Below are 27,426 nucleotides of genomic sequence, written 5' to 3' on the forward strand. Positions count from 1 at the left end.
CACAACGGAGAGTGCTAAGTTCTCACCTTGGGCCTGACCTAGGTGTATGTCTGAACCTTGGGTTGTCAGAAAGGTGTGATGAGCAGGTGGAATTAAACCCCCAGGTCAGGGGAGCTGCTGTTCAGTCACTCTGGCTGAGAGGTTTCGTTCCTGGTGTGAGATCCTCCACCTGCACTGCAGAGCCACACAGGAGAGACTATCACAGGTTCATACATTTCCCAGGAGGGAGGCTAAATCTCGGACCAGAGCCTCTTACTTTCCTAAGTAATATGTGCTATTGGGGCCTCGGGTGATGATGGGGGCAGAGGGGAGTAGTGCTGTCATGACAGTATGGATTCTGACTTCTACTGGAATCTCTCTAATTTCCATCTGGAAGGAAGAGAAGTGATATCGAGAATGGGGGGGGGCAGGGCTGTGAGGAGTGTTAAGGATGCTAATAAACATACAGCTGATTGAGGCTGTTGTGGAGATAGTATAGTCAGTTCCCTAGACTTTAGACCGATGTTGGCACACAGAGTTGGTAGCCACCCCTGTTCCCAGTCATCATGTGGACAAAATGAGTAGGAAATTGGCTTTTCTCAGTGTTGATGGCATAGCTCGTGACGTCAATCTGAGAATGGAAATAGATGTTGTATAAAGACAAAGATGTTGTGAAAACAAAAATGAAAAAAGGAGTTCCCATTGTGGCTCAAGGGAAAAGGACCCAGCTAGTATCCATGAGGATGTGGGTTTGATCCCCGGCCCCACCCAGTTGGTTAAGGATCCAGCGTTGTTGTGAGCTCTGGTGTAGGTCTCAGGTGTGGCTCAGATCTGGAGTTGCTGTGGCTGTGGTGTAGACTGGCAGCTGTAGCTCCAACTTGACCCCTAACCTGGGAACTTTCATGTGCCACACATGCGCCCTCCCATTTCCCCCCCCCCCAAAAAAAAAGATAAGAAAAGAAAAAAAAAAATACATGAGAGTCCATTTGGCTGTTCCCCCTGGATGCGTTGAGTAGATACATATCTATGGAGCCTTCCCCGAAAACTGACATCGTCTTCGTGATCCTAAGTGAATTTTCTTTCCTGCATCCTGTGATTATGGCTCCCATAATTTTGTTAGCCTGCTTATTGAGTTTTTATTCTTATGCATTTCCTTCATTCTCCATTTCCTCCCTGGCTTCTTAACTGGTAATTTTGTTTGCGCACAGACTGCCGTATGACAGAGCACCTCGTCATGCAGTCCTTCTCCCCACCCCCTCCCATGTGCGTGGATGTTCCAGCACAGGGACATGCAACCAGCAACACCTGCCTTTGGAGACAAACACCTAGACCAGAGGGTCTGAGGACAATTACCTGCTGTTCCTTGCACCAATTAGTTCACTGTTAAATTACTTGCCAAGTAGGAGAAGGAGGATGATCTGGCATGTGTTAAGGGGACCACAGCCCCTAACCCTTGAACTGTCTCAAAGGAGCGCCATCTGGACAAGTGCTCCCCTAACATTGCCCTCAAGATGAGAAATGATTTTAATCCCTTGGGGTCCCAGCAAGAATTGGTTGAGCTGACTCCGTGAATCCAGATTTCTCTCTGTGCAGGACAGCTGATCCGTCACACAGTAGGCAAAAGCCATGGAGACGTGGTCGATGGTTTTTCCGAACTTGGGTGGAGGCTGCAACTAGAGACTCCTATCCTAAGTGAAGTGAGTCAGAAAGAGAAAGACAAACCCCAGAGGATATCACTTCTATGTGGAATCTACAATATGGCACAGACGAACCTATCTACAGAACAGAAACAGACTCAGAGACATAGAGAACAAACTTGTGGTTGCCAGGGCAGAGGGGAGAGGGAGTGGCCATGGAAGGGGGGTTTGGGATTAGTAGATGCAAACTATTACATTTAGAATGAATAAGCAAGGAGGTCCTGCTGTACAGCACAGGGAACTATAATCTCCCAGAATAGACCATAATGGAAGATAGTATGAGAAAAAGAATGTGCATGTGTGCGTGTGTGTGTGTGTGTGTGTATACACATCCCATATATATATATATATATGTATGACTGGGTCACTTTGCTGTACAGCAGAAATTAACAAAACATTGTAAATCAACTATAATTTTAATTTTTTTAATTTAATTTTTTGGGTGGATAAGTTTGTGTGGCCTGACTCCTCAGCCTTTAATCCTTCCAGATATAAGGGGTTTTTTTCCAGTCTTTTTTTTTTTTTTTTTTTTTTTTTTTGTCTTTTTACCTTTTCTAGGGCCGCTCCCGTGGCATATGGAGGTTCCCAGGCTAGGGGTCGAATTGAAGCTGTAGCCACCGGCCTACACCAGAGCCACAGCAACATGGGATCCGAGCCACGTCTGCAACCCACACCACAGCTCACAGAAACACCAGATCCTTAACCCAATGAGCAAGAGCAGGGATCGAACCCGCAACCTTGTTGTTCCTAGTTGGATTTGTTAACCACTGCGCCACGACGGAACTCCCTAAATTTTTTTATTTCTTCTGAGTGATCACCATCCAAATCTTTTCTGAGTTCTACAAGATTGTAGACTAGAGGCCAAGATGAAATGACCCAATTCTGATCGAATGTGTAAGGAGAGCCTGGGATGGTCTGAAAAACTAGGTGTTGAATGTCAATGACCCTGCGCCTCAAATCAGGTTTGTGGTCCATCAGGTCAGCGTGCCGGCCGCTCTGACCTTCCACCACATCCAGAGACTTCCTCATACTCAGACACTGCCCTAGAAAGACAGGAGAGTGCCGTGTGGTCACGTTCTCTCTTGTCTCGGAGTTCTCTTGTGGCTCAGCAGGATAAGGATCTGGCGATGTTATTGCAGTGGCCTGGATCGCTGCTGTGGCGCAGATTCAGTCTCTGGCCTAGGAACTTCCATGTGCTGAAGGCACAGACAAAGAAAAAAAAAACCTCTTTAAGGCAAGATATATTTCAGGGTATAATGAGCCTGAATCCCATTTTAATGGTACCTACGTTTTTTTCCCAAAGGCATGATTTTTTCCAGAAAAGTATGAAACACCTTACAAAATCCCAAATGGTTTAGTCTACAGAGCTGTTGTTTTATTATGAGTTTCAGTTTTGGGTGGTGGTAGAGGTGGGAGGGACAGGTTTTTTAAAAATTTGTTTTTACGACCAACATTTTTAAGACAAACGCTTTCTCATTCTTCATGAAGAAACACAAGTTTACCTGGGGACGGCTGGAATGACCTGAGCGTTAAAAAAGGGCTAGGCACCTATTCCTTATGCCACCCTCGTAAGTTTTTCCCTTTGTGAGGTACAAATAGGCACATTTATAACACACAAGTGATAGAATGGTGGGAAAACGTCTAAAATATGGATGAAATAGGGGATTTGGCCTAGGTTTGCTCAATTAAGTTTTTTTTTTTTTTAAATCCTCACTAGGAATGGGGGGATAAATTAGGAGTTTAGGATTGATATATACATACTCCTATATATAAAATAGATAACCAGAGGTCCCATTGTGGCTCAGTGATAACAAACATGACTAGTATCCATGAGGACACAAGTTCGATCCCTCGCCCCACTCAGTGGATTAAGGATCCAGCATTGCCACGAGCTGTGGTTGTAGGTCACAGATACAGCTCGGATCTGGCATTGCTGTCACTGTGGCATAGGCAGGCAGCTGCAGCTCCAATTTGACCCCTGCCCTGGGAACTTCCATATGCTGTGGATGCAGCCCTGAAAATCAAACAAAAAAAAAAAGAAAAAAAATAGCCACAAGGATTGACTGTATAGGACAGGGAACTATACTCAATATTTTGTAATAATCTAAATGGGAAAAGAATCTGAAAAATTCTATATATATAATCACTACAGGTATGTACATATATACATGTATAACTGGGTCACTCTGCTGTGCATCTGAAATTAACGTAGTAAATCAACTGTACTTCAATAAAAATAAAAAGTGTATAAGTAAATAAGTAAATAAAAATAGTTAAGATGGTAAAAAAAATCAGGGATCAGGATATATACATGAAAATGTGGAAAATTTACAGATCATAAATTCATAATTTAAATTAAATCTGCTTGCTTATTACATCTATGGAGAGTGACTTCCTTGGAAGGCAGAGAATAGTGTCTTCCTGAATTACTGCTAGAGCACAGCTCACATTTGTTTTATAACATGCACCACATATAGGCTGCTGTTCATGATGTCAGGGTTTTTTTTGTTTTATTTTGTTTTTCTTTTTAAGGGCACATCTGTGTCATATGGAAGTTCCCAGGCTAGGCACCAAATTGGAGCTGCAGCTGCCGGCCTACACCACAGCAACACCAGATCCAAGCCACATCTGTGACCTACACCACAGATCACAGCAACACTGGATCCTTAACCCACTGGACAAGGCCAGGGATTGAACCCACATCCTCGTGGATACTAGTTGGGTTTATTTCCACTGAGTCATAAGGGGGGAACTCCCAGCAATGTTGTTTTTTTTTTTTAACATCTAAATAGCTACCAAGCTGATGTATATAGAAGCAAGTGAAGATTCAGATAAAGGGAGCTCATTATTAATGCATGTGCTCAAAAGCTCTAGCTTGCTGTTGCTAAAGACAAGATTGATGGAGAATACTAGCTTGTTTGGGAGGCTAATATTAGAAATGGTTAGTATTAAAAATGATACCACTACTGACAGAGTGTTTACTTTGTGTAAGTTCTGTCTTTTGAGACTTCTTCGATTACAGAATTGTCTTTTCAAAACATGAAGCGCAATGAGATCTTGCTGTATAGCACTGGGAACTATATCTAGTCAATATGTAGTCACTTGTGATGGAGCATGATGGAGAATAATGTGAGAAAAAGAATGTGTGTGTGTGTGTGTGACTGGGTCACTTTGCTGTACAGTAGAAAATTGACAACACTATAAACCAACTATAATGGATAAAATAAAAATTATTAAAAATTTTTAAAAATTAAAAAAACCCAAAAATATGAATGGAAGGGAATAAAAAGTTGAAGTACTCTGTCTTATCATGAAGCTTGCTGTTGAGTGCAACCAGTTTATTTCTAGTTGAGGAAAAGATGCCCATTCACTTAGAGCATTCTTTTGCCCTGATCGCCTGGAGCATTCTGCTTAGGGGAGGCCTAGGGGCACTTGGAGACTTTATGATTCTGGTGAAAAGATTTCTATTCGGACTATGTAACCCATTAAGAAAATAAGCAAAAACACAGACAAGAAAGGATGAACGCCAAAGAGCGTTGTTGTGCTGTACAGTGAGGGATGGTGAGGAAGTCCTTTTGTTACAGCAAAAGCTATTTCATGAAATGAGGATGAATCATAAATGGTATTCAATAAATTGTGAACTATTTAAAAAATATTAGCGCTGAAATCATATAAAGAGAGGAGAAGGCTGGTGGTGAATTCTTGTTGTTTTCTTCTAAGTGTTAAGAGCATAGATTTTATGTTAGTTCACTGGGCTTCAGTACCCATGAGATAGGAGGCCAGCTGTTGTAGGGCTGTTCCCACTGCAGGGTGAAGAGGATTCAGTCCCTGGTTGCTTCAGGTCAATTATAAATTACAAACCATCAGGGTTTTTTTGTTATTGTTTGGTTGGGGGGCTGGTATTGGTGATTATAATATGTGGGATTACAATGTCAGTGATTATATTGTCTATTTTGTGTTTTCCCATGGGTTTTATTTTCTCATCTATACCCACACTGTGCACAATATGGATTTTATTGTTGGTATCAATGATGCACAGCAAGGAAAGACCTACGAGCTCCCTTTTTCACCAGTCCTGGATGGAACCAGGATGGATGATTCTCAGTGTCTTGGGGGCAGAATTGGGGCAAGGATTTCCCCAGTGGCTAAGGGCCTCTCATACCTTTGCCAGGGCAGAAGTCCAGGACACAGGCTCCTCAGAAGCCAGGTGGATCATACAATCCCCGCAGAGTTGCGCTGGCCAGATTCACGGTCATACCAAGAAGTAGGTTTGATGACATGGTTGTTGAGGGCAATACCCCCTCCAGCATCAAAAGTGAGATAGTGGTTATAACAAAGACAACCTCTGCTGGTCCTGCATGTAGCCCAGGATGCTTTTCTGTGGCCATGGACTCTTGTGTCCTTGCCTTCTTGATGTCATGTATTTGGCACCTTTCTCCAGAAGCAAGTGAAATCCATAGCAAATCAAATCTTGGAGAAGCCCTTCACCCCAGAAGTCTAGTACATGAGATGAGCTTTTTCTTTTTTTTTCCTTTAAATATATGTCTTGGTATCTCATAAAATATAGCAGTCAGCTCACCTCTTCATGAATGTTTCACTAAAATGGAGTGAGCCAATTTGAAGACCAGTGTTGGAGAGATGATAACGTGGGTGGTGCATGGATGCAGGAGAACCTGAGGGATGGTTTGTGAATGACTATAGTTGGTTTGGGAGCCTGTAGAAAACCTCCAAATCCAGTTTTGTAGGAGGGCCACAGAAAGTATCCCAGACACATTCCAGTTAAAACTATGTTGGCTTGATCTTTAAAATATCAAAAATCTGGTCATTTAGGCATTTTTTGTCTCACAAAGATGCTTGGCTTCATCCTCATAGGGATGATGCTTTGGCTTACTGATGCAACTGGTGTAGAATTCAGTCTGTTGGGCTGTTGGCTCAGATTGCTTGGAGTGATTTCTTGGGGCGATTTTCCTGAATTTGTTGGGGTTTCTAATTTGTGAAGAGGTCCTGTTAGCAGCTCTTACTGTTTTTGATGCACATAAAAGCAGGAAGAGTCCTATCCTAGATTAGTAGTCAATCAGCTGAAACTAAAGATGGACTTTTCTTCAGCTTGAAAAATCTGAGACTGTATTTAATTGAGATTTATACTTAAATGTCTTTTTTCGTGTGTGTGAGTGGCTGTTGCCTAGGCTGGCTGGCTGGGTTACCCACAAAGATTTGTGGCAGTATACTTGGAAATGGGAATAATTTGTGGTTTTAATCAACTGAGAATGTTGAACATGGCATGCAGCTATCAAGTGCATTTTTGCTTTCAGGGATCTATAAAAATGAAGGTTTTGATCTTGCAGTATTATTTTGCAGTTTATTTTTTCTATAGTCAACAAGACTGACAGTTAATATACTTAGAAATGTGAGGGAGGAGTCTAATAATAGTAAGTATTCTTAGCAATGATTACATGGTTATCTGAAGCAATTCTTACTTGATTTTGCATAAAAAACTCAAATGGTATACAAGATACCCGTCTCAGACCTCAGTTTTTTTGTGACTTTTTTTTATTTTTTATGATTTTTATTTTTTCCATTATAGTTGATTTACAGTGTTCTGTCAATTTCTACTGTGCAGCAAAGTGACCCATATATATATATATAATATACACATATTATATATATATATATTCTTTCTCTCACATTATCCTCCATCATGTTCCATCACAAGTGACTGGATGTAGTTCCCTGTGCTATACAGCAAGACCTCATTGCTTATCCACTCCAAAGGCAATAGTTTGCATCTATTAATCCCAGACTCCCAGTCTATCCCAGTCCCTTCCCACCCCCTCACCCCGGGCAACCACAAGTCTGTTCTCCAAGTCCATGAGTTTTTTTTTTCTGGGAAAGGTTCATTTGTGCTGTATATTAGTTTACAGATATAAGTTATGTCATATGGAATTTGTTTTTCTCTTTCTGAGTTCACTTAGTATGAGAGTCTCTAGTTCCATCCATGATGCTGCAAATGGAATTATTTTGTTCTTTTTATGGCTGAGTAGTATTCCATTGTGTATATACATCACATCTTTTTTTTAATTTTTATTTTTTAATTACTCAAATGAATTTATCACATCTGTAGTTGTATAATGATCATCACAGTCCAATTTCACAGGATTTCCATCCCACAACCCAAGCACATCCCCCACCCCCCAAACTGTCTCCTCTGGAGACTGTAAGTTTTTCAATGTCTGTGAGTCAGCATCTGTTCTGCAAAGAGGTTCAGTCTGTCCTTTTTTCAGATTCCACATGTCAGTGAAAGCATTTGATGTTGGTGTCTCATTGTATGGCTGACTTCATTTAGCATGGTAATTTCTAGCTCCATCCATGTTGCTAAAAATGCCGGTGTTTCGTTCCTTTTAATGGCTGAGTAATATTCCACTGTGTATATGTACCACATCTTCTGGATCCACTCCTCTGTCGATGGACATTTAGGTTGTTTCCATGTCTTGGCTATCAAAAATAATGCTGCAGTGAACATTGGCGTACATGTGTCTTTGCAAGTCATGGTTTTCTCTGGGTAGATGCCCAGGAGTGGTCTTGCTGGATCAAATGGTAGTTCTATGTTTAGTTTTCTGAGGAATCTTCATGCTGTTTTCCCCAGTGGTTGCACCAATTTACATTCCCACCAACAGTGTACTAGGGTTCCTTTTTCTCCACACCCTCTCCAGCACTTATTGTTTGTAGACTTTTTTTTTTTTTTTTTGGTCTTTTTGGTCTTTTTGCCATTTCTAGGGCCGCTCCCACAGCATATGGAGGTTCCCAGGCTAGGGGTCAAACCGGAGCTGTGGCTGCCAGCCTATGCCAGAGCCACAGCAACATGGGATCCAAGCCACATCTGCAACCTATACCACAGATCACGGCAACACTGGATCCTTAACCCAGTGAGTAAGGCCAGGGACCGAACCTGCAACCTCATGGTTCCTAGTCAGATTCGTTAACCACTGAGCCACGACAGGAACTCCTTTGTTTGTTTGTTTGTAGACTTTTTGATGATGGCCATTCTGGCTGGTGTAAGGTGGTAGGTACCTCAGAGTGGTTTTGATTTGCATTTCTCTAATAATGAGTGATGTTGAACATCTTTTCATGTATTTTTTGGCCATCTGTAGGTCTTCTTTGGAGAACTGTCTGTTTAGATCTTCTGCCCATTTTTTTGTGGGGTTATTTGTTTTTTTAGTATGGAGCTACAGAAGGTGTTTATAAATTTTGGAGATTAATCCCTTGTCAGTCAATTCATTTGCAAAGATTTTCTCCCATTCTGTGGGTTGTCTTTTTGTGTTGTTTAGGGTTTCCTTTGCTGTGCAGAAACTTTGAAGTTTGATTAGATCCCATTTGTTTATTTTTATTTTTATTGTCAATACTCTCAGAGGTGGATCTGAGAAGATGTTGCTGTCATTTAGGTCAGAGAGTGTTTGGCCTATGTTTTCCTCTAAGAGTTTGATAGTGTCTGGTTTTATATCTAGGTCTTAATCCATTTTGAGTTGATTTTTGTGTATGGTATTAGGGAGTGTTCTAATTTCATTCTTTTACATCACCACATCTTCTTAATCCATTCATCTATCAGGGACATTTAGGTTGTTTACATTGTCTCGGCTATTGTGAATAGTGCTGCAATGAACATACAGGTGCATGTGTCTTTTTCAAGGAAAGTTTTGTACAGGTATATGCCCAAGAGTGTCATTGCTGGATCATATGGTAGTTCTATATTTAGTTTTCTAAGGTACCTCCATATTGTTTTCCATAGTGGTTGTACCAATTTACCCCACCAACAGTGTAGGAGCGTTCCCATTTCCCCACACCCTCTCCAGCATTTATTATTTGTTGACTCGTTAATGATAGCCATTCTGACTGGTATGAGGTGGTACCTCATAGTAGTTTTGATTTACATTTCCCTAATAATCAGTGATGTTGAGCATTTTTTCATGTGCTTGTTGCCCTCTGTATATCTTCTTTGGAGAAATGTCTATTCAGGTCTTTTGCCCATTTTTCAATTGGATTGTGTTTTTTTGCTGTTGAGTTGTATATAAGTTGTTTGTATATTTTAGAGATTAAGCCCTTGTCGCATCATTTGAAGCTATTTTCTCCCATTCCATAGGTTGTCTTTTTGGGTTTTTTTATGGTTTCCTTTGCTGTGAAAAAGCTCGTCAGTTTGCTTAGTTCCCATTGGTTTATTTTGTAAGGTTGATCTCAAAGAATGTTTTGCCTATGCTCTCTTCTTGGAGTTTGATGGTGTCTTGTCTTACTTTTAAGTTTTTAAGCCATTTTGAGTTTATTTTTGTGCATGGCATGTGGGTGTGTTCCGGTTTCATTGATTTACATGCGGCTGTCCAGTTTTCCCAGCACCACTTGCTGAAAAGAGTGTCTTTTCCCCATTTTATATTCTTGCCTTCTTTGTTGAAGATTAATTGACCATAGGTGTCTGGGTTTATTTCTGGGTTCTTTTCTTCTGTTCCATTTGTCTGTATGTCTGTTTTAGTACCAGTACCACCCTGTCTTGATGACTGTGGCTTTGTAACATTGCCTGAAGTCTGGGAGAGTTATGTCTCCTGCTTGGTTTTTTTTTTTGGTCTTTTTTTTTGCCATTTCTTGGGCCGCTCCAGAGGCATATGGAAGTTCCCAGGCTAGGGGTTGAATCAGAGCTGTAGCCACGGGCCTACACCAGAGCCACAGCAACACGGGATCCGAGCCACGTCTGCAACCTACACCACAGCTCACGGCAACGCCGGATGGTTAACCCATTGAGCAAGGGCAGGGATCGAACCCCCAACCTCATGGTTCCTAGTCGGATTCATTAACCACTGTGCCACGACGGGAACTCCCCTCCTGCTTGGTTTTTGTTCCTCAGAATTGCTTTGGCAATTCTGCGTCTTTTGTGGTTCCATCTAAATTTTTGGATTGTTTGTTGTAGTTCTGTGAAAAATGTCATGGGTAATTTGATAGGGATTACATTGAACCTGTAGATTGCTTTGAGTAGTATGGCCATTTTTATGATATTATTCTTCCAACCCAGGAGCATGGATTATCTTTCCATTTCTTTGACTCCTCTTTAATTCCCTCGATTAATGTTTTATGGTTCTCTGCATATAAGTCTTTCAACTCCATGGTCAGGTTTATTCTAGGTATTTAATTTTGGGGGTGCAATTTTAAAAGGTATTATGTTTTTATATTCCTTCTCTAATATTTTATTATTAGTATACAGAATTGCAACCAATTTCTGAATGTTAATTACATCCTGCTACTTTGCTGAATTTGTTGATCAGTGTTAAGTGGTTTTTGTGTGGAGCCCTAGGGTTTTCTATGTATAGTATCATGTCATCTGCATACAGTGACGATTTTATCTATCTCTTCTCTTCCAACTTGGATCAGACCTCAATTCTAACCCCCATAGATCTGCCATCCACAGTTCCCACTTGTAGCTACATGCATTTATTTGTATTTTTTAAATTATAAATAGGATCAAAATGTACGCTTGCTGTTTTCATTTAACAGTAAATCTCACAAGACTTTTTTAATGGTTGCATAATTTAAACAGTATCCTGTCGAGAACATTTAGAGTTGTTTCCAGGTTTTGTGGTTCATTAGTTGTTTGAAGGAAAGAGGGCTTATTGCATGATTTTAGCTTTTATACATGCTGTACATTTCCTAAGACTGAAGATACCCATTTCCTCAATGGTGTCCCTTTGGATGTGACAGCTGTCCAGTGGCAGTGAGTGCAGGACACTGTCCCAGGCTTCTGCTGGACTGTTCATGCATAGAATGGTATGGATAAGATTTTGGCAATTTTCTCATCAGATGTGACATCCTAATTTCTTAGCCCCAAGGGCAGTTGGATGACCTTTAGTGAGTGTTACATGGACCTAATGGGTTAGGATCATAGAATTTGGATTCTTTAAAAACGGGTATCTGGCCTCAGTAATAATTGTCATGCCAGATGGTGGGACATGGTGAAAAGACCATAGGATTTGGAATCAGAATGAAATTCAAGCCCACTTTCTCTACACTCATTGTATTATCCTTAGGAGAACAGTCTCCTTCCTTCTTCCCAGACTAGGAATTAAATCTGACCTCTGCCATAGCTGCAGCAACACCGGATCCCTTTAACTCTCTGAGCTGGCCAGGGATCAAAACTGTGCCTCTGCAGTCACCTGATCCATAATCCACTGCACTACAGGGGGAACTCCCATTCACCTCTAAATCTCGATTTCCTCATTTGTAAAATAGGAATTATATGAGCATTAGAATAATGAATATGAAAGTACACCTTAAAAATCACTGCACAACTATTAGGTATTATTTACCCCAAGTCCTTCTTAATAATAAAAAGAAGGCTCAATTGTTTTATTTATTTTTTAAATTTATTTTTATTTTTATTTTTTTTGTGCTACGTTAGGACCTCACCCACGGCATATCGAGGTTCCCAGGCTAGGAGTCTAATCAAAGCTGTAGCCACTGGCCTACGCTACAGTTACAGCAACACAGGATCTGAGCCACATTTGTGACCTACACCACAGCTCACAATAATCCCAGATCTTTGACCAACTGAGCAAGGCCAGGGATCGAACCTGCACCTTATGGATCCTAGTCAGGTTCATTTACTGCTGAGCCAGGAAGAGAACTCCTCAATTGTTTTAAAGTAACTTTCCTGAAGCTATACCTATGACTCAGTTACTAACCTTTGTACTTTTAGTGTTTGTCTTCAAAAAATTCAGCAGCAGATCTGATCTTGAAAAATGGAGCATTAGAAAGAATAAATTGTCACTTAGTAATTTTATTTTTCTCATCTGCCATTTGTGCTTGTTATTGTTATTTTTGTTTTTTGTTATATCCATTTTTACAGAACTTGGAATATGCCAAGATCTGTTTGCTGATAGTCTGCTGTGATTTATGTTGTTTGCTCTGTAATTTCTTTGTTTTGGTGCTTCAGGCATGGAATGAAATTTTATTAGTTTGAAATTACAATTTCTTGTCCCAGTGATTCACCAACCCCCACCCCACCCAACCCTCCCCAAACACACACAAACCCACATGACACACACTGTAAAAGGACTCTGAATTTTAAAAAAGTAAATAAAAATAATGGTACAAGTCTGAGAGGACATTCACCAATTGAAAACAACTTTTTACACTGGATAGTAAGGAGTAGTCTCCAGAATGTTCCCAAATAACCATAACAAAGAACTGCTTTTAATTCACTCCCTGAAGCCAAATAGGCGACCACAGAGCTGTGTGTATTCCAGGGAGGAAAATAAAAGACTGAACACTGAGTAAATATAAAGGCAGGCTAGTGCAGTCAGGCTCTTTTTTGTAAAACCGTTGATCTGCAAAGCCTCCACAGCTAAAAATTGCTCTTAAAACAAATCCCATACTCATGCGTTTGAATAGGTAAATTTCCAGCCGCTTTCTCTGTGTCATGTGTGGTCACCACCTCAGTGCCCTGTAGAGCTGGTGTTTGGAGCAGAGTTGGCCAGGACTTGTGAAGGAAACATTAATAGCAGTCAGAGCTGCTTCTGTTGAATCAATATTTAAAGGCATTGTCAATAAACATTTTGGAACAGAAGACTTTAAGGACACATAGAAGAAGTATTTCAGAACCATCTCGATGCCTGGGTTTGTCTTTCTTTGCCTTTCGATACAATTCATATACCATAATATTAAGAATATAATTGAAAGGCTTTAGTATATTCATGAAGTTTTGCAACCATCACTGCTTTCTAACTCCAAAACATGCTCAATTCCCTAAAAAGAAACCCTACATTCACTAGCGCTCACTCCCCATTCCCCATCCCACCCCAGCCCAAGACAACCACTAATCTACTTTCTGTCTCTATGGAGTTGCCTATTCTGAACATTTCCTTGAAATTGAATCATGCAGTATTTGGCCTTTTCTTATCCAGCTGCTTTCACTTAGCTTACCCTTTTCAACGTCCATCCATGTGGGAGCATGTATTAGAATTTCATTGCTTTTTATGGTAAAATAATGTTTCATTATAAGGATATAACCCCATTTTGTTGTTGTTGGTTTTTTTTGTTTGTTTTGTTTTTTCTTTTTTATTTATTTATTTTTCTGCTGTACAGCATGGGGGCCAAGATACACTTACATGTACACATTTTTTTTCCACCTTTTGTTCTGTTACAATATAAGTATCTAGACATAGTTCTCCATGCTACTCAGCAAGATCTCATTGTAAATCCATTCCAAGTTGTATCCTATAACCCCAAGCTCCCGATCCCTCCCTCTCCCCCCCTCTCCCCCCAGGCTGCCACAAGTCTATTCTCCAGGTTCATGATTTTCTTTTCTGTGGAAATGTTCATTTGTATATTAGATTCCAGTTATAAGATATCATATGGTATTTGTCTTTCTCTTTCTGACTTATTTCACTCAGTATGAGAGTGTCTAGTTCCATCCATGTTGCTATAAATGGTATTGTATCATTCTTTTTTATGGCTGAGTAGTATTCCATTGTTATACCCCCATTTTGTGTACCCATTCATCAGTTGATGGACATTTGGGTTGTTGATAAACTTTTTGGCTATCATGAAGGATAATGCTAAGAATATTCATGCACAGTATTGAGGACATATGTTTTCAGTTTTCTTGGTTATGTACCTAGGAGTGGAATGGTTGGGCGTCTGGTCTTTCTTTTTCTTTTTAGGGCCACACCTGCAGCATATGGAAGTTCCCAGGCTAGGGGTGTAATTGGAGCTGCAACTGCCACAGCTACAGCAAAACCAGATCTGAGCCACATCTGCAGCTTATGGTTAATGCCGATCCTTAACCCACTAAGTGATTAAACCCGCATCCTCATGGTCACTATGTCAGGTTCTTAACCTACTGAGCCATAATGGGAACTCCTGTCTAGTCTTTCTTTATCCAAATTACTTCTCAAGATAGTAATCTGAGAAGAAGGAGAATGAGCTTAATTCGGAAGAATTAAGGATGGATAGAGAAGCTGTGGTCTTTGGGTTAGGTCCTGTTATTCTCTAGAAAGGTAAAATGAATTCCTGACTTTTTAGAAATCCATGGATAGACTATAAATCCCAGTGATTCACAATGTTTCTGCCCCATGAGATCTAAGGAATATCTTACATCCCTGTTAGTTAATCGCTTGCACTCTCATTTCACCTTGGTAAAGTGGGCTATGGGTGTAGCCAAAAGGGAGAAAGATGTTCGAGTTTATCAACATTGGTGTGTGTTTTGGGGGGAAATGTGGGGGTGTCATTTGAAAAGAGCCTCTTGGTGCTTCCTCCATCCTGCAGAGGGTTTAGCTTTTATTATAGTAAGAGTGGAGCCTTCACCTAATGGGGAGGAGGATGCTTTGGTAGGAGGAAGGGGAAGCCAACAATCTCAGAGCATAGATAATGATTGTATAGCTATTTTTTAGGGCCGCACCCACTGCATATGGAGGTTCCCAGGCTAGAGGTCCAATCGGAGCAACAGCTGCTAGCTACACCACAGCCACAGCAATGCAGGATCCAAGCTGCATCTGCACCCTACACCACAGCTCACAGCAATGCCAGATCCTTAACCCACTGAGCGAGACCAGGGATCAAACCCGCAACCTCATGGTTACTAGTCAGATTTGTTTCTGCTGCACCACAGCAGGAACTGTATGGCTATTTTTAAAAATCCCATGACTGCTTTACTAGTAAAGTTATTTCAAGGATCTTCTCTTTTCTATACTACCTAGGTTTTATTTATCCTGGCATGAAGACTCAAGTCCTGTTCATCAGAGCTGTATTATACACTGCAAAGATGTCATTTTGAATTGTAGCAGCAAGGAAGGAGCCCCCCCACACTAAGAGAAAAAGTGCTATTTTCTCTGCTCACCCTGATGAGTCCAGCCATAACTTAGGGCCAGATCCCAAGCTGGAAATTCTTCCACCTTGTAAAGACGCATTTCATTTTGACAGCATTGGTTCTTTAGAAGAGCTTTTTGTCAGCTTGGGTTCAACAGCAGACTATCCAGAGAACCGGATTTTCTTTCTGCCTATACATGAATTAGGGAAGAAATAAGCAAGTAGGCTAATTTCTCATCATGAAACACTACGGGGGCTCCAGCACCACCAGCACCATGCAGGGGACACAGCTGGGTTGCTAAGGCGTTAATGAGCTATAATTGCTTCCTGTCTTGCCTCCCCATGGATTTTTGCTTTTACACATAGGCCTTGGGGGACTCAGCCCAGAGGAGCGTGATGGATGATGGAACTTAATTTGGTCCTTTTAGGTAGAAGGGCCTTTCAACAATATAGAGCAAATTCTTCCATTTAGGGCAAACCGTAATGAGTTAATCATTATCCTCTTTAACTGCGAACTAAATGGAGAAATAGTTCTGTTCTGCCATAGTGCTCTTTTTAATAGAGTAGTTTTAGGTTCAGAGCAAAATTGAGCAGGAAGTGTAGAGAATTCCCATATACCCCCTGCACCCACACCAGCGTGGGATGTTTCTTACAACCACTGATCCTACACTGGCCCCCAAAGTCCTTTATTTCCATTAGGGTTCACTCTTAGTATTGCACATTTTATGGGTTTGGACAAATGTGTAATGATATGTATTCACCATTAGAATATCATGCAGAATAGTTTCAAAAACTCTGTGCTCCACTTACCCCTGTCCCCACCCCTGGTGAACACCAATCTTTTTACTCTCTCCATAGTTTTTGCTTTTATCAGAATGTCATATAGATGGACTTACACAGTATGGTGTCTTTTCATGTTGGCTTCTTTCATTTGGTCATATGCACTTAAGATTCTTTTCATGGCTTGAAAGCTCACTTTTTTTTGTGCTCTGAAGATGACTATCTGTGACCCAGGAACTGGGCCCTCATCAGATGCTGAATCTACCCATGCCTTTATTTTGGCCTTTATTCTGCAGAACTGTGAGAAACAAATTCCTGGTGTTTATAAGCCACATAGCCTGTGGCTGGTGGTTATAGCAACCCAAGCTGATGAGACAACAACTTTTTAAGATGTGATCAACATTCAATAAACTGTACATTCTTAGTTTTATTGAGGCATAATTAATTCACATACTCTGCAATCCAGTCCCTTAAAGTGTGTGATTCACAATGTGTACACATATTTAAAATGTACAACTTGGCACATTTTGATTTTAGGGGCACATGCCCCTAAAATTACCACTTTAATTAAGATAGACATCCATCATCTCCAGAAGTATCCTTGTGCCCATCTAGAATTTCTTGCCACTTTTTCTTGCAACCACTGATCTGCTTTCTGTCCTAAAAAGTCGTTTCCATTTCAAGAATTTTATATAAATAAAATCATATGGTAGGTACTGTTGTTTGGTTTGGTTTTGGCCTGGCTTCCTCATTCAGCCTTAAAATCTTAAAATCTAAAAATCATTTTTAAGATTCATCCAGGCTGTAGCATGACATCTATAGTTCACTTTTTATTGTTGCTGAGAATTCCATTGTATGATTATACCACAATTTGTCCTTCTATTCACCTGTCAATGGAAATTGGGTTGTTTCTAGTTTGGAGCTCTTACAGAGAAACTGCCGTCAACGTTCATGTACAAACTTGGTGTGACGTATGTTTTCACTCCTTGTGGGGAAGACTTTAGGTTGGCATGGCTGGGTTGTATGGAAAACACATGTTTTAGGAGTTCCTGTTGTGGCTCAGCGGTATCAAACCCGGCTAGTATCCATGAGGATGCAGGTTCGATTCCTGGCCTCGCTCAGTGGGTTAAGGGATCCAGTGTTGCCATAAGCTGTGGTGTAGGTTGCAGACTCATCTTGGATCTGAATTGTTGTGGCTGTGACGTAGGCCAGTGTTTACATCTCTGATTCAGCTCCTAGCCAGGGAACTTCCATATGCCATGGGTGCGGCCCTAAAAAGACAAAAAAAGAAAAACAGAAGCCATGTGTTTTAACTTTTTAAGAAACTGCCAGGCTGTTTTTTCCAAAGTGGGTGTATCATTTTGCACCTGCACCAGTGTTGTGTGAGATTCCGGGTGCTCTCCATTCTCCCAACCCCTGACATGGTCAGTCTGTTTCATCTCAGCCGCTCTAATAGATGGGTGGTTGTGTGCCTCACAGGTAAAGTTCACCTTCACTGGTCCTAACCACTGAGTTGCTCCTGCCGCATACCACCCAATGTCATTTCTCTAAGTCTTCCTCATGCTGTTCTTGCAACCTGGGTGCTTCTCTATCCCGCCCTCATCTTAGTTAAAGAGCCTTCCTTTTAACATTCAGCCTCAGTGCGCATGTCCTCCCCCCACCCCCCAGTTGAACCAGAGTCTCTCTCTGCATATGGACATACCCACAGAGGTCTAAAAGGAATTTTTTTTCAACATGTATTTGCACTATGATGAGATACTCTGTCTGCATGACTATTTTCCCTACTCAAAGAGAGGCACCTCATACAGGCTGGACACGTCACGGGCCCAATGGAGTGAATGATGAGTGCTGTGGCAGACACAGGACTCACTACCCTGTGAGCGGGACTTTTCCCTACAACTTGTTTTGTTTTGGGTTTTCTAAAAATCTCATCAACACACTTTATTCAGATATTGCCAATTGCCGATGCTGACTTTTGTTGTTGTTGTTTTTCTGATTCAGGAGCCAGTTCAGGCTTATGTCTTTCATTGCATTTGTGTTGTTGTTGTTGCTAATTGAAAATTATTGATCAGAAACAATATGTTGCTATGGTAATATTTTTATAGATAGCAAACCATTGTCCTTGTTCTTAAAAACATCCCTTGCGGAGTTCCCGTCGTGGTGCAGTGGTTAACGAATCCGACCAGGAACCATGAGGTTGCGGGTTCGGTCCCTGCCCTTGCTCAGTGGCTTAACGATCTGGCGTTGCCATGAGCTGTGGTGTAGGTTGCAGATGAGGCTCGGATCCCGCGTTGCTGTGGCTCTGGCGTAGACCAGTGGCTACAGCTCTGATTCAACCCCTAGCCTGGGAACCTCCATATGCCGCGGGAGCGGCCCAAGAAATAGCTTAAAAAAAAAAAAAAAAAAAAAAAATCCCTTGGACAGAGAAGGCAAAAGATAAATGAAGTCAGAGAACCTCGGGAACTTTAAGCAAATTAAATTTTGCCAGAGTGACGGTTGCCCGCTCTGTCTTCCCTTTATGATTTTAAAGTTTCCCATCTGAAGATTTTAAGTATTTTTAAGTGAACTAGAGTTAGTCTTTATGCCCATAATACGTTTTTATGTTGAGTGGAGAAGGGGCAGGCTAGAGAAAGGTATCTAAGCATCTTCTGAGAAATTCTTCAGTAGTCAGTAATATCTTCAAGTTTTTCAGCTCCCCAGATAATGGTTTTTATAGGTTCACAGGAGGGAAGCAGAAACATAAAAGGGTCAGCTGCTTTCTAAAACAGTAGTTCCTGGTAATAAGGTGATGCTAAAAAGGTTAAGTTTCAAAGTCCGATTAGAAATCACAGCTATGGAATTTGGAGTGATTGTCACTGAGGCTTTAAAGCCTGTGGATTCAGCCTGCTGTGCACAGACAGTGGTTCTTGATTTTTTTAACCCAGAGCAAAGTGGCAGCAGAGCACAAAAACATATGCAGCACCTTCTGGGGGGATACTGCATGTGCTGGGATAATGCTCAGGAGTCACCGGCAGCTAGATGAGTTAAAAGAAAGCACCAGAACGTGGGAAATGTTAAAGCAATCTGGCTGACTAATCAAAAGTATTTTGAAATAGTCCTTCATAGTGGGTTCTGTTCCAAAGCAAAGTAACTCCTTCCATCATGAGCTAAATAAAGCTCCAGTCAGATCAGTATGATCATGGTAAGATGAGAAGATTTATAATTAAAGCCCATGACAAAGTGGCCTGCACAGGAAAACAGTATAAAGCCATGCTTCTCAAATTCTCATGCACGCAGGAACCACACCGGAGCCTTGTGCAAATGAAGGTTCCAGTTCCAAAGGTCCAGGCGGGGGCCTGAGTTACTGCATTTTATTTGTTTATTTATTTATTGCCTTTTTAGGGGCCACACCCGCGGCACATGGAGGTTTCCAGGTTAGGGGTCCAGTCGGAGCTGTAGCCACTGGCCTATACCACAGCCACAGCAACACGGGATCCGAGCTGTGTTTGCGACCTATACGGCAGATCACAGCAACACCAGATCCTTAACTCACTGAGCAGGGCCAAGGATTGGGCCAGGGATCAAACCTATGTCCTCACAGATGCTAGCCGGGCTCCTTAACTACTAAGCCACAATAGGAACTTCCAAGATTCTGCATTTTTTTTCCCATTTTTTTTATTAGTCAAATGAATTTATCACATCTGTAGTTGTATAATGATCATCACAGTCCAATTTCACAGGATTTCCATCCCACAACCCAAGCACATCCCCCACCCCCCAAACTGTCTCCTCCGGAGACCATAAGTTTTTCAATGTCTGTGAGTCAGCATCTGTTCTGCAAAGAGGTTCAGTCTGTCCTTTTTTCAGATTCCACATGTCAGTGAAAGCATTTGATGTTGGTGTCTCATTGTATGGCTGACTTCACTTAGCATGATAATTTCTAGCTCCATCCATGTTGCTAAAAATGCCGGTATTTCATTCTTTTTAATGGCTGAGTAATATTCCACTGTGTATATGTACCACATCTTCTGGACCCACTCCTCTGTCGATGGACATTTAGGTTGTTTCCATGTCTTGGCTATCGTAAATAGTGCTGTAATGAACATTGGCGTACATGTGTCTTTGCAAGTCGTGGTTTTCTCTGGATAGATGCCCACGAGTGAGATTGCTGGATCAAATGAGTAGTTCTATGTTTAGTTTTCTGAGGAATCTCCATACTGTTTTCCACAGTGGTTGCACCAATTTACATTCCCACCAACAGTGTACTAGGGTTCCTTTTTCTCCGCACCCTCTCCAGCACTTATTGTTTGTAGACTTTCGGATGATGGCCATTCCAGCTGGTGTAAGGTGGTACCTCATCGTGGTTTTGATTTGCATCTCTCTAGTAATGAGTGACGTTGAACATCTTTTCATGTGTTTCTTGGCCATCCATATGTCTTCTTTGGAGAATTATCTGTTTAGATCTTCTGCCCATTTTTTGATAGGCTTGTTTGTTTTTTTGGTATGGAGCTGCAGAAGTGTTTATAGATTGTGGAGATTAATCCCTTGTCAGTCTATTTACTTGCAAAGATTTTCTCCCATTCTGTGGGTTATCTTTTTGTGTTGTTTAGGGTTTCCTTTGCTGTGCAGAAACTTTGAAGTTTGATTAGATCCCATTTGTTTATTTTTATTTTTATTGTCAATACTCTCAGAGGTGGATCTGAGAAGATGTTGCTGTCGTTTATGTCAGAGAGTGTTTGGCCTATGTTTTCCTCTAGAAGTTTGATAGTGTCTGGTCTTATATCTAGGTCTTTAATCCATTTTCAGTTTATTTTTGTGTATGGTATTAGGGAGTGTTCTAATTTCATTCTTTTCCATGTGGCTGTCCAGTTTTCCCAGCACCACTTATTGAACAAGCTGTCCTTTCTCCATTGTATATTCTTGCCTCCTTTGTCATAGATGAGTTGGCTGTAGGTACGTGGGTTGAATTCTGGGGTTTTTTTTTGTTTTTGTTTTTGTCTTTTGTTGTTGTTGTTGTTGTTGTTGCTATTTCTTGGGCCGCTCCCGTGGCATATGGAGGTTCCCAGGCTAGGGGTTGAATCGGAGCTGTAGCCACCAGCCTACGCCAGAGCCACAGCAACGCAGGATCCGAGCCATGTCTGCAACCTACACCACAGCTCACGGCAATGCCGGATCGTTAACCCACTGAGCAAGGGCAGGGACTGAACCCACAACCTCATGGTTCCTAGTCGGATTCGTTAACCACTGCGCCACGACGGGAACTCCCGAATTCTGGGCTTTCTCTCCTGTTCCACTGATCTATATTTCTGTCTTTGTGCCAGTACCATGCAGTTTTGATGACTATTTCTTTGTAGTATAGTCTGAAGTCCAGGAGCCTGATTCCTCCAGCTCCATTTTTCTTTTTCAGGATGTCTTTGGCTATTCTGGGTCTTTTGTGCTTCCAAACAAACTTTAAAATATTTTGTTCGAGTTCTGTGAAATATGTCCTTGGTAATTTGATAGGGATTGCATTAAATCTGTAGATTGCCTTAGGTAGTATAGTCATTTTGATAATATTAACTCTTTCAATGCACGAGCATGGTATATCTTTCCATCTATTTGTGTCATCTTTGATTTCTTTCATCAGTGGCTTATAGTTTTCAGAGTATAGGTCTTTTGTCTCTTTAGGTAGGTTTACTCCTAGGTATTTTATTCTTTTGGATGTGATGGTAAGCGGGATTGCTTCTCTAATTTCCTTTTCTGCTTTTTCATTGTTAGTATATAGAAACACTGTCGGTTTCTGTGTATTGATTTTGTATCCTGCGACTTTGCCAAATTCATGGATGAGCTTTAACAGTTTTCTGGTAGAGTCTTTAGGATTCTCTAGGTATAGTATCATGTCATCTGCAAATAGCAATAGTTTTACTTCTTCCTTTCCATTTTGGATTCCTTTTATTTGTTTTACTTCTCTGATTGCTATGGCTAGGACTTCCAGAACTATGTTGAAGAGTAGTGGTGAGAGCGGACATCCTTGTCTTGTTCCTGATCTCAGCAGGAATTCTTTCAGCTTTTCACCATTGAGAATGATGTTCACTGTGGGTTTGCCATATCAAGATTTTGCATTTTAAAGTAGCACCCAGGTGTATGGATTCTGCCTGTCCTCAGCCCACACTTTGAGCAGGACTTAAGTAAACAGGTTTCTCCTCCCTCTTTTATAACAAGTATTGAAATTGTCCTGTGAAGCTCTCCGACAAAGTAAATAAATCTGATATGATATGAGAAAAAGAGTGTATGTATACGTATGGCTGGGTCACTTTGCTGTACAGCAGAAATTGACACAACATTGTAAGTCAACTATAATAAAAAAACAATTCTGTAATAAAAAACGATTACAGTCCTCTTCTTCTCAGGAGGGTATAGAAATCAATTCTGATTTCTTTCTTTTTGGGGGTGGGGGGAGCAAATCCAAAGCATGTGGAAATTCCCAGGCCAGGGACTGAACCGGCACCATACCGGTGACCCAAGCCACTGCAGTGACAATGCTGGATCCTTAACCTGCTATGCCACAAGAGAGCCCCTCAATTCTGATTTTTTTTTTTTTCTATCTTGTGCTTTAAAGAAAAAAGAGAAAGGGATTTTTTTCATTAATGGCATCATGAAAAAAAAAATTGAAAAAAATTCCAGATTGAGTTGTGTTTATTTTAGGGTTGAAAATAGTCATACCATTCATTATATAATGCTCCTTATTACTGAGTAAATTTAAATTCTACATCGAGTAGCCATGGCATTCAAAATATTTTAAACCAGAAGTTCCATAAGAACAGTGACTTATTTTATTAAAACTTGAAAATAAAGGCTGTCCGATTTGAAAATTAGATTGTCTTTTGTCCAGGACCATTCCAGAGGTATTACTGTGGTACTTGATGGTACACATCTTGAAGCCAGACTCCTTGGATTTGAAGCCAATAAGTCTTACTGCTTACTGACTATATACAATCGTTTACTCATCTGTAAAATGGATCTACACTCTATAGATGTTATTGGATTGAGTTAGTATTTGTAAAGCTCTTAGACCAGTGTTTGGCACACATACGTGCTGTATAAATGTTTGTTAAATACATGACCAAAATAAATAAAACATGTTAGTGTCGTATCTTAGTTGCCCATTGAGCCTCTGAAATCCAGAAGGCCTGTTGCCCTCTCTCTCGCTCTCTCTTTTCCTTTTATGGTGCATCTGCAGCATATGGAATTTCCCAGGCTAGGAGTCAAATCGGAGCTGCAGCTGCTGGCCCACACCACAGCCCCAGCAACTCAGAACTGAGCCACATCTGCAAACTACACCACAGCTTGCGGCAATGCCAGATCCTTAACCCCCTGTGCAAGGCCGGGGATCAAACCCAAGTCCTCAGGAACACTGTTGGGTTCTTAACCCACTGAGCCACAACAGGAACTCCCCATTTCTCTTTCTACCAGGTCAGCTGTCATCCTACAAGACAGCTTGGTTAGAAAGAAAGGTGTATCAACTACCATGGAAAAAATAAAAATCATAATAAAAAACAGGAAATAAAGGTGATTTCAGCCACCAAACTGGAAAACTCAAAATAAATTCATAGAACCTAGGAGTTGACTCATTTTTGCTCCTTTGTTTCTGCAGCTGGTGATGTATATTGGCCAGGTGGCCAAGGATATCTTGAAGTGGCCCCGCCCCTCCTCGCCTCCCGTGGTGAAACTGGAGAAGAGGGTGATCGCAGAATATGGGATGCCATCCACCCACGCCATGGCAGCCACCGCCATCTCCTTCACCCTCCTCATCTCCACCATGGACAGGTACCAGGTGAGGCGGCTGACTCCCCTTCCTCCTCCGTGACCCTATCCATACTGTGAGGCAGCAAACAGGGGCTCCGCTCCAGTATTTTTTTATTTTTAAGGACTTTGAGGCTTATGAAATAAAGATCCAAGAACTACAACTTGTTGAGGAGTCAGTGACAATTTCTTTCTAAATGGAGTGGCCACAGGGTTTAGTATCCAAAGCAGGTTGTGCCCCGAGAGTGAAAGCAGACACCATGAGTCAGGACAACAGCACCACAAGCATAACACACACTGTCTGGGAATCAGGGTGTGTGGTCTCCCCCTTCAGAAAGCATTTGCACCCCGAGCTGCCCGACTGGATGGCACTTGAACCCATGCTGTCATCCTCTCTTTGCACCAGATGCGAGGAGTTTATGATTCTCATAAATGATCCTCCAGGGCTGAGACGATTTCACTAAATCCTCCAGCCAGACTCCTGCAGCTCAGGGCAAAATAGAATTTGTGCCATTAACCCCCAAGGATGTCTCTGGTTGGGGCTCAACCATTATAAGTAATCATGCCGTATTTTCTAGAAAACTGTCTAAATGACAGATTAATAAGTGGTGGAAATGGAAGGATTTGACTTAATATCTGCTGAAATGCCAAAGACAGTAAGACCTTTTAAAAGTTATGTTGTTACTGCCATGAAGATTGATTTTCTCTGATCTGAGAACTCTTGCTATGATTTTGTGATTAATTTCAGAAATTTTACCTTTTACCTATTGGAAAATTTAGATTTCATTAAATCTAGCAATCTTGCATGTCAATGACAGTATTTTTTCTCCTGTCCCTTTACCCTAGAAACCCAACGACATCCAGGTTGTACAGAAATGGGAGAGTCAGCCTGATACAGGTGGAAGAGGACAAGATTAGTGTCAGGTCCTGGCTTTACCTAATTTCCACCTGGTCACCTGGGGTTCAACCTCAGTTCCTGAATAGGAAAGGGACAGGTATAGGATTATATCCAACTAGGTGTAATCTTTGGTTGTAACTTCAATGGCATGTCAGGATCAAACAACGTCCGAGTTCCCCAGTACTGTCTGGGTTAATTTAATGCAGATTTCTAGGCTATGTCATACCCCATGCTATCTGCCCTAGAAGGACACGGTGGACCCAACCCTGGCCCCCATCAAGCCACTATCAGCATCCAGAGAAGCCTGTGAACATGCTTCTCTTAAGAAAAAAAACAGCAAGTGGTAGCTGACTGCAGGAAAGCAACAACAACCTTTTATACTCTCATTTTAAGGTCACCTGGACCTTCTTAAAAATTTCTTTACAGCTCACATGATACAACAGTTTTCTTAAAGCCTGAGTTGTTATGGACTTCTTTCCTAGTTATTTTTTTTTTTTTTTTTTTTGGCTGCCCCGAGGCATATGGATTTCCCAGGCCTGGGTTCAGATCCCAGTCACACTGGTGACCTAAGTGGTAGCTGTGGCAACACTGGATCCTAACACGTTACGCTGGGCCCAGGATCGAACCTGCGTCCTAGCTCTCCCAAGACACCACCAATCCTATTGTACCACAGTGGGAACTCCCCTAGTTAATTTTTAATGGTAAATATATTTAGCTATTCACATTGTTTACTCATAAGTAGCTCTAAAAGTAGGTTTATTTATATAAATGTGTGTTCAGGCTAATACCCAAGCTCTAATTTCTGAATGCATTAACTCATTAATTTTTAACACTTTTTTGATTAAAATCAGAGACCTAGTTAATGATCAATCTTAAAAGATGAGCCACAGGTGTGGCCATAAAAATAAAAAAGAAAAGACGCTCATGTGCTGTTCCAAGATGTTACACTGCAAAGAACAGGCTGGATTTAGACTCAGAAGACATAGATTCTGGTACTCGCTGTGTGATCTGGGACAAATCACTGCACTTCTCTGAGCCCTGGCTCCTGGGAGGATCAAATGGGATGATTAATGGGCATGCATCTTTGTGCTAAAGCTCCATACTAGTGTAACTTATTGTCAAGATTCAGGGTTTCCTCATTTGTAGAATGGGGTTAATAATGGAATCTACTTCATGGGGTTGTGTAAAGATTAAAAGAGAGAGTGACTATGTAGCACTTCGCCATCAAATAGGCAGCTCTCTATCATCTTTGTTCTTATCACTGTGGAAGAACACTAGGGCTTGAAGCAACTGGAGGTATTTCTACGACTGGTTCACAGGAAGAATATCTATGTGCTGCTTATATAACTCAGCATTAACCAGATTCCTCCCAGCTGTTTTTATTAACATTTATCAACAAATGTTGAGAGTCAGTGAAGTCTGGACTTTGGCCTTGACATCTGTACAGAAATATACCCACCCATAGCCCTGGGCCATTGTTCCCAGGCTTCCTCAAGAAGACAGTTCAAGCTTTATCATCACAGTGATGGGGAAGTGGCTGGTGGACTTTGAAATTATAGCACTGTCCATCCACCTTGCCACTTGGAAATATTGGCTATTTCACAAGTTTTAGTCTAAGAATGGGTAGAAATAAAAAATGACTTACTCCAGAGTTCCCATCATGGCTCAGCGGTAACAAACCTGACTAGTATCCGTGAGGATGCAGGTTCAATCCCTGGCCTTGCTCAGTGGGTTAAGGATCTGGCATTGCCATGAGCTCTGGTGTAGTTGCAGACTTGGCTCAGATCCCACGTTGCTGTGGCTATAATGTAGGCTGGCAGCTCTAGCTCTGATGTGACCCCTAGCCTGGGAACTTCCATATGCCTCAGGTGTGGCCCTCACAAGACCAAAAAAAAAAAAAAAGACTTAACTCCACTAAAACTTCCAGCCCAATAGCTCTGGTCATCATTCTTAAAGTTCTGCTGGGTCTTGTTTGCATGTCAATATGTTGTGAAACTTCCTTCAATAACTATATGCCTAGGCATCGGCCCCTTCTTTTGCCTTAGTTTTCACATTTTTCAGATAATATTAGATCATCAGGCTGCTGGTCTGGGGACTGTGAGATTGAGACTAGCAGGGAGTCCTGTTCCTTCTAGGGCATCAAATTGTGTGTATCTGGGGAGTTCCCTAATGGCCTAGCAGTTAGAGGTTTGGTGTTGTCACTGCTGTGGCTCAGGTTTGATCCCTGGCCTGGGAACTTCTGCATGCTTCAAGCACAGTCAAAACAAAACAAAACAAATGGTGTGTGTCTGAGCATCATCTAATGCCATTGTTTCTCTTCCCGCCCCGCTTCAGTATCCCTTCGTCTTGGGACTGGCGTTGGTCGTGGTGTTCTCCTCCTTGGTGTGTCTCAGCAGACTGTACACGGGGATGCACACAGTCCTGGTAAGGCTTCGTGGGCAGGTCTTGGGGTGAGTGTATGAATGAGAGTGTAGC

General features: G+C 41.4%; 1 protein-coding gene across 3 annotated transcripts in view; it reads left to right on the top strand.

Annotated features, from left to right (window-relative positions):
- SGPP2 (sphingosine-1-phosphate phosphatase 2) overlaps window positions 1-27,426 on the top strand; it is a 146,547-nt gene that overhangs the window by 79,008 nt on the left and 40,113 nt on the right. For all 3 annotated transcript variants that reach the window (XM_021074877.1, XM_021074876.1, XM_021074878.1), the window contains exons 3-4: window positions 23,905-24,084; window positions 27,286-27,375. In XM_021074877.1, coding sequence (XP_020930536.1) covers window positions 23,905-24,084; window positions 27,286-27,375 — 270 coding nt within the window. The remainder of the gene's footprint in view (window positions 1-23,904; window positions 24,085-27,285; window positions 27,376-27,426) is intronic.

This window comes from Sus scrofa, chromosome 15, assembly GCF_000003025.6.
Source record: "Sus scrofa isolate TJ Tabasco breed Duroc chromosome 15, Sscrofa11.1, whole genome shotgun sequence".
NCBI lineage: Eukaryota > Metazoa > Chordata > Mammalia > Artiodactyla > Suidae > Sus > Sus scrofa.